This window comes from Cricetulus griseus, chromosome 4, assembly GCF_003668045.3.
Source record: "Cricetulus griseus strain 17A/GY chromosome 4, alternate assembly CriGri-PICRH-1.0, whole genome shotgun sequence".
In the NCBI taxonomy this organism is placed as follows: domain Eukaryota; kingdom Metazoa; phylum Chordata; class Mammalia; order Rodentia; family Cricetidae; genus Cricetulus; species Cricetulus griseus.
In genome coordinates this window covers 103068269-103082149 of record NC_048597.1, presented here as the reverse complement: position 1 = coordinate 103082149, position 13881 = coordinate 103068269, and the positions used below count along the sequence as shown (strand labels likewise).

The 13881-nt window shown below is 46.3% G+C and overlaps 1 protein-coding gene across 1 annotated transcript in view; it reads right to left on the bottom strand.

Annotated features, from left to right (window-relative positions):
* Positions 1-13881, bottom strand: part of Cfap251 (cilia and flagella associated protein 251) — a 75798-nt gene that overhangs the window by 18485 nt on the left and 43432 nt on the right. Inside the window, exons 16-19 of the mRNA XM_027414001.2 lie at positions 11283-11397; positions 9864-10027; positions 4961-5051; positions 4638-4781 (exon numbers count right to left, since the gene is read on the bottom strand). Coding sequence (XP_027269802.2) covers positions 4638-4781; positions 4961-5051; positions 9864-10027; positions 11283-11397 — 514 coding nt within the window. The remainder of the gene's footprint in view (positions 1-4637; positions 4782-4960; positions 5052-9863; positions 10028-11282; positions 11398-13881) is intronic.

Sequence of the window (13881 nt, the reverse complement as noted above, 5' to 3'; positions counted from 1 at the left end):
CTTAGGTACCTGTGACTTACAGTCAAAGAGGATTCCTGACCAATAATCCTGCAGTGTGTGTTGAGCCCCTATCCTTGATGGTGGGTAGCCTTGGGGAATGCCACTTAGAGCCAGTATCTGGGGCAAGGGTTTTCCAGGTGGCTGCATATCTGAAAGACCCTGGGCAGATGAGACCCTACATTGCCTGCCCTGTCCTTGCTGTCTATGGCTCTCAGCCTGGGGTGAGGGTTAGGAATCCATCTCACTTACTTGACAAGTGTTCAAAGTAATTCTAATATGATGGCCAGTTTGGGTAACCAGTGTCTAAGAATATTGCTAAAATACAGCCATAAGGGCAGGGCATGTGTCATTAACACCTTTGATCCCAGCACTCTAGATTTAGAGGCAGGTGGATCTCTATGAATTTGAATCCAACCTGGTCTACATAACAAGTTTCAGGTCAGAGGTACACGGGAAGACCCTATATCAAAAACAAACAAACAAACAAACAAAAAACAAAATAAAAATACAGCTCTAAAGAAGAATTAAAAAAAAAAAGGTAACTATTATCAGGTTACAGAAAACCTGTCAAGCCTGAATCCCTGGGCTCAGCCTCCAGAACAGTGGGACAACATACCACCAGCTCAAGAAACACTTTTATATGGGCTATACAGGCTTTCCTGACCATTGATCACAGGTGAGTGTGTCACATCTGGCTGGCAACAGGACCTGAAAGCTCATTGTCTCAGCCACAGTCATTCTACTTGGACTCTGAACCATGGAAACAGAAAAGTATACAACACACACACAGAGATGCTCAGGACAGCTGGGTCTCTAAAGCCAAATGCTCCAGAAGGCACCAGCTGAGGGATGCTGGGGGAGGAGCCAGTTGGGTCCCTGCTTCTTAAAGGCTCATCACTGAGTTTTTTACCACCAAGCTCACAAAACAGTGGAAACTTAAAATACTGATACTATGTGTGTAAACATTCCCTCACTAAACTACATATGTGTGTGTACAGTTTAACGCTGCCATACATATAGGTACATATTTATACCACAGAATGTCAATTTTTTGTTTAAAAATAAACAATAGAAAGAGAATTCACCAAAATATTAAGTGATTGTCCCTAATAACTTTGTTTTGTTTTGGTTTTTGAGGCAGGCTAGCCTCAAATTTGCTATGTAACTGAGGATAACCCTGAACTTCTGAAGCTCCTCCCTCCACATTCAAAGTGCTGGGATTACAGGTAAAAGCTAGCACAGCCAGGTTATATGGTGCTGGGGATTCAAGCCAGGCATTGGTGCATGGCAGGCAAAGATTCAACCAAAATAACATTCTCAGCCTACAGTCCTATTTTCTATATTTAAAAAAGTTATACAAATATTTATTTTTATTTTTAAACATTATTTTATTTTATTTATTTTAGGTGTATAAAGGCTTGCCTGAATGTATGTCTGTGCACCATATGTGTGCGTCCATAGGGGCCAGACGAGGGTGACAGAACCCTTGCAACTGGCTTATAAATGGCTCTGAGCTACTACATGGGTGCTGGCAATTGGACCTGGGTCCTTTGAAAAGTAGTTGGTGTTCTTAACCACGAACCATCTCTCCAGCCCCGAAATTAATTTTTTTATGTGTGTGTTGTATTAGTGATTGAGCCCAAGGCCTCACACATGCTAGGCAAATGGGCTACCATTGATCTATGCCTCAACAACAAAATATATCCCTTACCCAGATGACTCAGTGGGTAAAGAGGTTTCTGGATAAACAAGTGAAAGATCCCTGTGGAGAGCCAGGTGCAGCTGAAACTCCAGCCCTGGGCGAGCACAGAAACAGGCACATGCTGGGAGCTCACTGGCCAGAGAATCTACCCAGAAGAGTGAGCTCGAGCCTCAGTGAGAGGCCCATTCCCAAAATAAATAAAATTTAAAAAGGTGAATAAGGCCAGGCGTTGGTAGCGCACGCTTTTAATCCCAGCATTCGGGAGGCAGAGGCAGGCGGATCTCTGTGAGTTCGAGGCCAGCCTTGTCTCCAGAGCAAGTGCCAGGATAGGCTCCAAAGCTACACAGAGAAACCCTGTCTCGAAACCGCCCCCCCCCGAAAAAAAAGGTGGGCTCAAGGGGTAAACATAGTTGCCACTCAACAAAACGAGTCTGGCTCCACGTAGTTGCCCACTGGCATATCACGGTATACCTCCAATAAAATAAAATTTTAAACCAGTAGTGACGACACACACCTTTAATCCCAACACTGGGGAGGAAGAGGCAGGTGGATCTCTGTGAGTTTGAAGCCAGCCTGGTCTACAGAGTGAGCTCCAGGACAGCCAGAGATGCTATACAGAGAACCCCATCTCAAAAAAACAATAAATATTAAAAAGGGCAAGAGATAGGCAAGACAACACCCCCACATGCACACACCACATACAAACACAGAATACGTATCTGAAGAAGAACATATTTTTTTCTAGAGAATTTCTAACCAAATGGAAAGTGCTTATGACGTATCATACAATATAAGGAGTCAAGATAGTCCTATATATTCAGTGTGGTGACCATTCACTGTATAAATGCATAAACACCAGCAAGACAGTAGTAACTGTTAAGGCTGGGTGGTAAGGTTATATTACAAGTAACTTTTTCTTCATTCTACCTGCATATCTTTCCCAGATTTTCTGCAATGAGAATGTCTCATGTTTCGACTCGGAAAGAAAGCTCTGTAAGTTATATTTAGAGCAGATCCTGTGAGGAACACACGTGGGCTCCTGTCCCTGTCCAGAGCTGTTAGTGTTTGGGGATTCCTAATACGTGGTCAGCCTGATGTCTGAGCTACAGAGTCAGGACCAGCATCCACCCCGCTCCCAGAGCTGCCCCAAGAACATAGGTTAATGGCAACTATACAGAAGGACAACACAACCACTGAGCTCTCTCTACAGTTCCCATGATGTGCTCCCTGCCTTGAACACATCATCCCCCTGAAGTCCAGAGTTCCAGTCCTTGCCTGATCACATGCCCAGTTCTGCTCACCCATTCATCCCCTGACTCTCTGCCTCTTAAATTGTAAGTTTAGGGCTGGAGAGGCTGCTCAGTGGTTAGAGCACTGGTTGCCTTTCTGTAGGACCCAGGTTCAGTTTTCAGCACCCACATGGCGGCTTACAGCTGTCTTTAACTCCAGTTCCTGGGGGACCCAGCAACCTCTTTGGCCTCCATGGGCACCAGACACACACATGGTACACAAACATACATGAAGGCAAAACATCCATACATATTAAATAAAAATAAATAAATCTTTTTAAAGACATGGTTGCAGCCCCATAATGGGGCCATGAATGGATGCAGGGAGGGACTGCAGCAAGCTTGGCGACAGTAAATGGTTTTTCTGAAGACATAACAACTGAAAATATGTTTGAAGTCAAACTCGCAATCAATCCGAGGCACTCTCGGCAGCCTGTGCTGGTCAAGCAACCTTGATGCAGCCTTGGTTCTGAACACACTCGTGCATCTCACCAGGAATCCCACCATGCCACAAAACACCACTGAGTGCCCACAAAATCCTCGGCTGGGATCCAAGGCTACACACTGCAGACTGCACTGTGTTTTCTGCAGAGAAAAGACTTTTCATATTCCCCTGACATCGCTACTCAGCATGTGAGTGTTAGAATATATTTGGAATGTACTCTGTGAGAAGTTTCATTGTTTTGCCCCTGGTCTTGGGGATTGAACCTAGGGCCTCAGGCATTGTAGGCAAGAGCTCTCTTGTTGAGCTAGATCCTCAGCCCAAAATGTTTGATTAAAGAATTGCTGACTCAAGTTTCATTTTTTAAAAATCACTGAATGAATTTTGACTCAGGATTAGATAGTTTTTCTGACAATTTCTGAAATGGCCCTAAATACCCCCTGGTTTTTTTGGCACCATGCATTTATGGGAAGCAGTATTCTTGGTATTAACAGTTACAAAATCAAATCTCAGGCACCTCTGAGAAGCACTGAAGGTACTCTACAGTCTGCAGCATGGACACTCAGCTGAGATTCAATTCTTTATGCAAGAAGAAATGAGCACAACATCTCACTAGTATGCAAATTTGTTTTTGTCTTCAACAAATGGTAAAACTGTATGGAAACCACAAAATTCCTTTGAAATAGGTTTCTTCATCATTTATTATCAGCAAATGTTTGAGTTGTGTACCTATTTTATATACTAATATATCCAGGGTTGTGTAAAAAATGCTTGGGCAAAAAAGGGTTTGCAGGCTGGGCATGCACACGCCTTTAATCCAAGCACTTGGGAGGCAGAGGTAGGGATCTCTGAGTTTGAGGCCAGCCTGGTCTACAGAGCAAGATCCAGGACAGCCAGGGGTACATAGAGATCCTGTCTCAAAGAAAAAAAAAATAGAGGGGGTGGGATGGTGCAGGCAGCAAAGGTTAAAGAGGCCCTGCTATGTGTAACACCACACATCCACAGGGAGTCTTTCTTGGGGAACGGGCACATCTTTACCTCCAGTCAGTTACTCAGTTCATCTGAAGTCCTCAGAATCTTCCTGCTGATCTATTTACTTCAGAAAAATGGCATGTTTCCAGGCTGGCCTGCAGTGACTGTTCCCGGAGATACTTGATATAAATAGCCCATCCCAGTGCTGATCTTGTGTGTGTGTTCTACCTACCTTCTCCTCTGATGGGTAAAAGCCAATTGCTCTCATGACAAAAGGGAGCTCCGATAGGCAGATGTGCTCCGACACCTGCCTGGTCTCCATCGTGTCAATGCCTTGAGTGCGGATCTGAGAATAGTAGAAATAGTCCTCCAGCTCCTGTGTGGAACCAGACAGAAACAGCGCATGGAACTCAGAAATATCCATGGAGGGGACATTTTCTAGAAAGTGTATACTAAGTTCAGTGATGTGAGGGGACTTTATGGAAAAGCACAGTGGGTTAGTTTCTGATGTTTGCCTTGACTAGATGTCCCCAGGAGATGTTTGATGACAATTACCCTGTAGAATTTTCCTTCTCTACCACCAGGCACCAGACCGTAGAACGGGGTCAGGTCTTCACCCCCAAGGGAAACAGCTGCATCCAGGGCACTGGAACAATGAGAAACATCACCATTAGGAAGAACTCATGCATGAAGTCATGGAGTTGTCGCACAGATGGTGGCCTCTGCAGGGTCTCTGTCCCTCAGTGATGAAGCCTGTGACAAAAAATTCAATTTTGAGTGTGGAACGCAGCCGTACAGGGCACCCACCTTAATTATGGTGATAGGCTCATTCTGATGACAGGGCAGGTGCCTGGCAATTTGTCTACAATCTTTGGGGACCACATCTCTCCTGGGGGTGAGGGGAGGCTCTAGTCTGAGACCTCAACCCTCTTGAGCTGAGAACAGCCAACCAATACCAAAAGGACGGATGCTGTACAGGTGCAGTGCCAGCGCTAATTGCTTCCAGAAAAGCCCGGGAGATCACAGGGACCCATGCCAAGTGGATAAAAATACCTCTCTGCTCTCCAGCACAGGGTCAGAGAGTCTCCAAAAATAGTCCCTTTGAATGGGAAGAAAACCTACTTTTGCATGAGATCAACTGACTTTTCCTCACACAAAAGGCAAACAATCTAAAGTTACTGGAAAAAAAGAAGCCACTCACTGGATTTCTGCTGGTTCGGTGAATTAGAACCCACTTCAGTGAAGACCTTCGATGAAGAGCTGAAGGATCCAGAACTAAAGTCACAGGGGCATGTGTGTGAACCCCAACTATGCCACTTGTGAGCTGTGTGACTATGAGAAATGCCCACCTCTGCTCAGTTTACTCATCTGTGAAATGGGTAGGGTCATACAGGGTTGCCACAAGAATTAAATAAGGAAACACACTTGAAGCATTTGCTGCAGGCCCTTTATTTTTCTCGGGTACCATTCCATCACTTGAGCTATCAACAGACCCTTTGGAAGTTTAGTGACCTGTATGTGAGAGTAAGAAGAGCACTTTTCTCCCAGGATGGCTGTGAGGATGAAGTCAAGATGCATATGTAAAACATCCAGGAAGGGGCCAAGCCCAGAAGCGCAGCTCTGTCTGTACCAAGGGCTGACAAGCACCGACATGTCTTTACCCTCCTCATAAGAGGCACAAAATGCCCTCTGCCCTGTTGCTGAGACCAGGGGAGGGCCTGATGCATTTGTTCTCCATATGAGCCTGAGGTCCTTGCTTACAGTGTCCTGTCTTCACCTGCTTCTTGGCTCTGACAGGAAGCTATGAAGGCAGGTGATCAGCTAGGCTGTTCCTTCTCTGTGGCCAAACCTGGCCTGCTCCTGACCCAACAGGTAACAAAGCCATTTTTAGACATGCTGCCTAGAGCAAGGGTATCAGGGCCAGAAGTGACATGGGAGCCTGTCACCACCAGGAAGCCCTAAGGGTAAGGCTGCAAATGCACTTGGCTTTCAAGGATGGCCCGACTTTCTAGGCTCTGCTGTCAGCATTGTGCCACATGTGCCCACTCCTGCCACTGTATGTTGACCCTAGAGGGACCACATTTCTCCTAACCAGAGCAAAGAAAAAGACTCATTCTGTCTGTGGCAAGAGCTACAATCCGAGGAAGCTGCAGAGGTGGACACTGAGGGCGAAGCTAGGTAGGAAGAAGGCTGAGGGCCACAAGTGAGCTGCAGGTCAAGCAGCCACATGGCATTCCAGTCACCTTCCCAAAAGCCTCCTTGCGCCTAAATTGGGGTCTAAATACACACACACACACACACACAGAGAGAGAGAGAGAGAGAGAGAGAGAGAGAGAGAGATCACTAGGGCATAGAAGCCAAGTTGCATTTATTTATTTTTTTAGATTTTATCTGGTGTGTATGGGTGCTTTGCCTGCATATATATGTGTGTGTACCACATGCATGCCTAAGGATGAGCCTCCATATGGGTGCTGAAAATCAAAGCCCGGTTCTTTGCAAGAACAACAAGTGCTCTTAACCGCTAAGCCAACTCTCCAGCCCTGGAAAGTGGCATTTATTGAACATATGTGTGCTCAGGAATAGCATGGAGCTTCTAGGCAAGGGGCTGAAGCTAGAGATACCAGGAACATCATGAGTAGCATCAGGCAAGTGCCTGGAAGATGGTCCCCAAAGCAGGCATGGAAAAGCTGGGGCCCAGGGGAGTTACAGCCTAGGATTATCTTTGTTGTTGTTTTTTACATTTCCTGCAACCTAGGTTAGCCTTGACCTCACTATGTAGCTGAGGATGACCTTGAACTGCCGATCTCCTGCCGCTACTTCTGGAGGACTAGGATTACTGTTGTGTGCTACCATGTCTGACCAAGCTGGGACTTGAATCTGGTCTCTGCTTTTATTTGAGCAGGGTGGAGATGGGAGGTTCTTCAACTTCACTCCACTCTATAGTGCTGTCATCAGTAAATTTAGTACAAAACTTCTTTTGTTTTACAGAAGGTATTATGTAACCCAGGCTAACCTTCAACTCAATATAAAGTCAAGGATGACCTTGATATTCTGATCCTCCTGCCTCCACCTCCCAAGTGCTGGGGTTATCGGCATGTGCCACCATGATGGGTTGTCTTAGGGTTGCTCTTGCTGTGATGAAACACAGTGACCAAAGCTACTTGGGGAAGAACGAGTTTATGTGGCTTAACACTTCCGCTCATCATCAAAGGAAATTAGGACAGGAACGAAAACAGGACAGGACTCTGGAGGCAGGAGCTGATGCAGAGGCCATGGATGCTTAATGGCTTGCTCTCCATGGCTTGCTCAGCCTGCTCTCTTATAGAACCCAGGGCAGCTGGGCAGTGGTAGCACACGCCTTTAGTCCCAGCATTTGGGTGGCAGAGGCAGGTGGATCCCTGTGAGTTTGAGACCAGCCTGATCTACAGAGTGAGTCTAAGGGCAGCCAGGAATACACAACAAGAAGAAGAAGAAGAAGAAGAAGAAGAAGAAGAAGAAGAAGAAGAAGAAGAAGAAGAAGAAGAAGAAGAAGAAGAAGAAGAAGAAGAAGAAGAAGAACCACCACCATCACCACCACTCAGGACCATCAGCCCAGGGGTGGCCCCACCCACAATGGGCTGGGTCTTTCCACATCAATCACTGATTAAGAAAATACAGGCTTGCCTGCAGCCTGATCTTATGGAGGCATTTCCTCAATTGAGGTTTCCTCCTCTCAGATGACTTTAGCCTTTGTCAAGTTGATATAAAACTAGCCAGCACACATGTCTGTGGTATTCAGAATGGAACCAAAGCGTGTTGTATGCTAGGCAAGCACTCTACCAATTAAGCTACAGCCTGGGCCCTGGAGAGAATTGCGTTGTTTACTTGTTTGGGGTTTTTACACTTCTTTCCATTAGTGAAATGCTGAACATATTAAGTCACCAGAAGCAGCAATAAAGTGCTAATTAGTTTATAATGATCCTTTGTCCCCACAACAGATTAAATTGAAATTCTCAGAAGCCTGGATTCTGGCCAAGCATAGGGAAGCTACTGGAATTCCCTACTGGATCCCACAGTGACTGAGGACAAAATTCAAAAGGGGGAGACTTCACCTCCCTCCAAAACGCCACTGGTCCCAAGGATTGCAGGTGGCAAGTGGGCCTACTGGAGAAGTGCTTCTAGATGGAGAGCTAGCTCACCTCCAGTTTCCAAGTACCCCAGTTCCTTTGATCAACTCACTCAGAGAGCAGAGGCAAAAGGCAGAGTTGCACTTGCAATTTGAAGCCATCACGGCACCAAAACAGAGTTTGCCAGCTATTTTCACTCAAGTTCAGGGTAAGAAGGAAGCGTTAACATCTGCCATAAAGAGAAAGATGTGCATTTGGCAGATGGCAGGGGCAGACGTTACTGAGAGCCATGTTTTTTGAGGGAGGAAGGTGCCTCTGCCATCTGCCCCTGAAGCTTGCAGGATCAGGGACGGGGTCATGGAAACATACATGATCTTGCCACCTACTCCTTGGCTCTGCCCTTGTTCAGATCACTGCATTTACATGGGTGAGAGGATCACTTTAACCACTTGTCCCATCTCATACACAAATGCCCTTTTCAGGAAGAAAAGGAAGGAAGGATGCTGTAACTTACAGACTGGTTACTGCATTCACCTCTGTCAACCCATCTGATCCATACAGGACCCTATAAAGATTGTTACCCCCACTTCACAGACAGACTGCAAGGATTAGTGATATCAAGAAAAGCGCTCAGATTCGAGAGCAGAAACTCCAAGCTATACTGAACCCCTTAGCTCTTTGACCTTAAAGTACCTATAGTCTTACTCTGATGTACAAGCTTAGTGGTTTTCAGCCTCACTACAGGCAGAGCAGGTCTCCTCTCAGGGCAGAGAGGGGCACAGGAGCTGACTGACAACAGATTCTTAATTCACCCTTACTGTTTCTTTAATGCCCACTTTGGAGGCTTGGCCCTGGCCCCTATGGCCGGCATGAGTTTGTACAGATACTGAGAAATACTTCAGGGAGCCAAGCGGAGCCAGGGGCACTCTCACCATCCAAGCTGGAAATGTGGTGCATGGTCCATGAGACTGCACAGTAGCCTTTGAGCTGCACATAATGTCACTAGGAAGCATCCTGAGAGCCAGGTACCATTCCCCTAGCACAACATGGGGCATATAGCAGGACTCTGTAACTGTCTGTTGCAATTGAATGAAAAGAGGGGTCTAAGGGCTGGAGCAATGGCTCAGTGATTATAAGCGCTTGTTCTCTTGTAGGAGGCTCACAACTGCAAAGCTCCTGCTCCAAGAAATCCAATGTCCCCTTCTGGATTTCTGAGGCACCCACATTCATGAGTGCATACTAACATGAATACACACACACACACACACACACACACACACACACACACACACACACATTTTTAAAAAAGACGTCTATACTTCCTTATAGAGGGGTTATAACCCCTCACGTACCTTAAGTTGATTTCCCACTGTACCACTGAGAAATCTTGGCCTCCTGCTGTGAAGGCATAGCTGCCATCATAGGAAAGTGCCATTCCAGCCACCCCACTTGGGTGGCAAATGATAGCACATGTTTTGTGTGGGTTGCCGTCAACGGGTAAGATCTGGAGTCCAACCTAGAGAGGCAAGTATAATTAGCTACTCAGACTTGAGTACCTGAGTCTCACACTAACCTGACATACCCAAGCCATGTACACATCTGGAGCCATCTGTCAGAGTCAAGTTTAACATATGACTGGGTGCAACTGATTTGTGTGTCTTCCATGTAAATTAGAATTTCCAGGCTAGTAAAAAGAAAGAAAATCATAATTTGGAAAGTGTAGGGAGCCGTTCCTACATTCTCCATTACAATGATGGTGCCTGCAGACACCAAATGTAAATTATTTCACAGGCGCTGGGTAATTTCCATTCCTTTGATCTCTGCCTATCCTGTGGCTCATTTGGCCTGAGGAGCTGAAGCCATTCATAGGGTAACATGTCCCAGGCAGCTGCTTGCCAGCCTTTATTTAGGGAAGGGATTCTTGGCTCAGGGTCTCCGCTCTGGTAAGCTTATGTTCTCCCCTCTCAAGATGCATTAAAGCTTTCCTGCAGAAGGATCCGAGTGTCCTGCGTGTATTTCTTGCCGGCGAGAACATATAGCGCGCAGGACAGGAAAGCTGTGAGTTTTCACTGGGAAACTCTGAGAACTCCATTCAAAAATGTCTCCTAGGGGCCTGTGAGATGGCTCAGTGGGTAAAAGTACTTGTTTCCAGGCCTACCTGGGTTCTACTCCCAGGACCCACATGGTAGAAGAAGAGAACTGATTCCTGAAAGTTGTCCTCTGACCTCCATACTCACACTGCAAGGGCATGCCTACACACACACACACACACACACAGAGAGAGAGAGAGAGAGAGAGAGAGAGATGAGAGAGAGAGAGAGAGAGAGAGAGAGAGAGAGGAAGAGACAGAGAGAAAGGAACACACACACACACAGAGAGAGAGAGAGAGAGAGAGAGAGAGAGAAATTAAAGCAAAAGAAATGCTTCCCAGAAGCCATTTTCACTATGTGGTAATTTTCAGTTTGGCCAACGACCAGATGGATGTTATTCTGTGCAGCAGAACTAAGGACCCATGGGTCTTATCATCTCTTTTATTATTAAGTGTATTTATTTGGGAAAGGACATACGTGCCACAGTGCCTGTTTGGAAGTCAGAGGACAACTTTCCCAAGGCAGTCTCTCCTCTCACCAGGTTCCAGGGCTCAAACCGTGGTCACCAGATGAGGCAATAAGCACCCTCCCTGGCCAGCCAGCAGTCTCCCAGGCCCTGGGTCTCACTGTCTTTGGACTCATGGCACAGTCATCTTGCTGGGGCAGAGAAGGGAAGCCTACCTTGTCTTTATTGATGAATACCAAGTAGCGCTTCTGCAGCTCTAGTGTGGATTTCACGGGGAGCACCTGTGTGTGCTCAATAGGAGACCCATAAACCGGTCCAAGAAGTGTCTTTCTGGATAGGAAAAAAAAAAAAGTGTATACGCTATAAACTTCAATGTATGTTTTAAGACTGGAATTGGCACTAGAAGGTGGTAATGTTCACCTTTAATCTCAGCACTTGGGAGGCAAAGGCAGGTAGATCTCTGTGAATTCGAGGCCAGCCTGGCCAACAGTGAGTTCCAGGACAGACAAGGCTACACAAAGAAACCCTGCCTTAAAAAAAAAAAGAAGAAGAAGAAGAAGACCGTAATTGGCACTACCATACTTGTGTTTCGATATTTGAGGCTTGGGGATTTGTTTTGCTTGTTTTTGAGACACAGTCTTGCCAAGTAGTCCAGGCTGGCCTAGAATTCACAATCCTCCTTGCCTCTGCCTCCTGGCACTGGGATTACAGGTGTGCACCCTTATGCTGAACTCCTTATGTATTTATGACTCTGAATTTCCTGTCTTGTCACTTGGCTAATCCCTATGTAAGAACCTGTCATTCAAGGGCTGCTAGCAGCTGCTGTAAATAAGGGGCATTGCCTCCCAACAGGAAATGCTCTAGGGAACTTGAGGGAAACTGACTGTGAAGAACACTTCCAGTGGCTGTGGTGCAACTGTTCCTCTTGACATTATGCCCTAAGAAACTGTATGCGAATAACTGACAAGAAAAAAGCCTGTGAGGAAATGGCATGCCTTGGCAAGATGCAAGCAAACATCTGATTCCTCAGGTCAGGCCCACAGACTTGGAACAAGACACCACCCTAAATACAGGTCTATGTGCCACATAGGTGGCCAAATCTGTCTGTGCATTAAGTTGTAGTGATACTGGCCAGGCCTCTTTAATTCAACTTTAAAATTTATTACATCTTTGTGTTCATGTGTGCTGGTGTGCACAATTTATGGGAGGTGGTCCTCTCCTTCCATCCCGGGGACTGAACTCAGGTCCTCAAGCTTGGCAGTGGCAGTATTTATCCACTGATCCATCTCACTGGCTCCTTTTTCTTTCTTTCTTTCTTCTTTTTTTTTTTTTTTTTTAGGGTCTTGGTATTTTGCTCAGGCTGGCTTCAAGAGAGCCTCTTGCCTTAGCCAGCTGTAACTGCAGGCACACACCACTGTACCCAACTTGGATTTCTCTAATCCCAGCTGCTTCCCTGAACAGGGGCCTTATCTAAGGTGAGGTCCCTTTTCGGGATGTCAGTGCTGGATAAAGGTCAGCTGATTCTATCACACCACCCTAGCTCCTGCCACCGAGGCTACGGACTGGCAGGGACAGGAGACAAAGAGATGTTGTGAGCTGAGAAGTGTGGAGATGACACTGAGTCCCAGGGTCTGGAGTGAAGTATTCCTGGGGGGGGGGGAGCCAGCTGTGATTAGAATGATGGACCAGAGGCAGCAAGAACATCTTGGATAGCAGGAGAATGGGCATGGGGAAGAAAAGGTGAAGGCAGGGGGTATGGATCTAAGAGGCGTAACAGTGATGGAGACACAGAGGCTGTGGGAGGCTCAGCACTTTGGAACAGTACAATGCCCACCAGGTAGACAACATATCAGCTAATGCCTTTTCCTGAGGCCCTTCCACGTGCTGGCAAGTGGGCAGAGGCAGGGGGACAGGGGGCAAGAGCCCAGGGACAAGGTATGAAAAGACTGGGACCTTTGTCCCTGGTGGTGAGTGGGGGCTGTGGGAACTGCAATCCTCGGGCCATTCGAGGAATTATACACATGCCCGTCTACAGTGAACCCTACACACAAGTGCTCACAAGCATGACAAAATGGAAACAACACAAATGTCTATCACGGGTAGACAGGATAGGGCCAGCCCTTAGCCATAACATCAAAGCACTAGTTCACATCACAAAGTGGGTGAGTCTTGGGAACATGTTAAGTGAAAGAAGCCAGACACACAAGGTCACATGCTGTGCAACTCTATCTATAGGAATATGAACTCACAGAAGCAGGTCAGTGGTTTCCAGACACAGGGATGCAGGGCTGGGGAGGGTCTACTGATGGGAACCAAAGTTTTCATTTTTGTTTTGCTTTACTCCCCCCCCCCCCTTTTTCATGTGGTCCAGTCTGACCTCAGACTCACTACATAGCTGAGGATATAGCTTTGAATTTCTGGTCCTCCTGTCTTCATTCCCGAGTGCTGGTACTCCAGGCATGCATGCCTGGCTTATTAGGTACTAGGTATAGAACCCAGGACTTTGTACATGGTAGGCAAGCATTCTACAGAGTCAAATTGACAGCTCAGGAACCAGGTCCCCTTTTGGTGTGACGGATGCTTCCTTGAACTGCACAACTTACTGAATGCAGTAAAAAGGTGCTCAGAACAGTTTCTGGCACAGAGTATGTAACTGTTAGCCAGTGACAGCCACCCTGTCTACCAATGTTACAAAATTATTATTTCTTCATTCTGATTGAAAGACATTTCATATTCATTGTAAAAAAAAAGAGTTCAAACTTTTATAGACATTCATTAGATAAACATACACATTCTACAATGCTGAATCCTGTC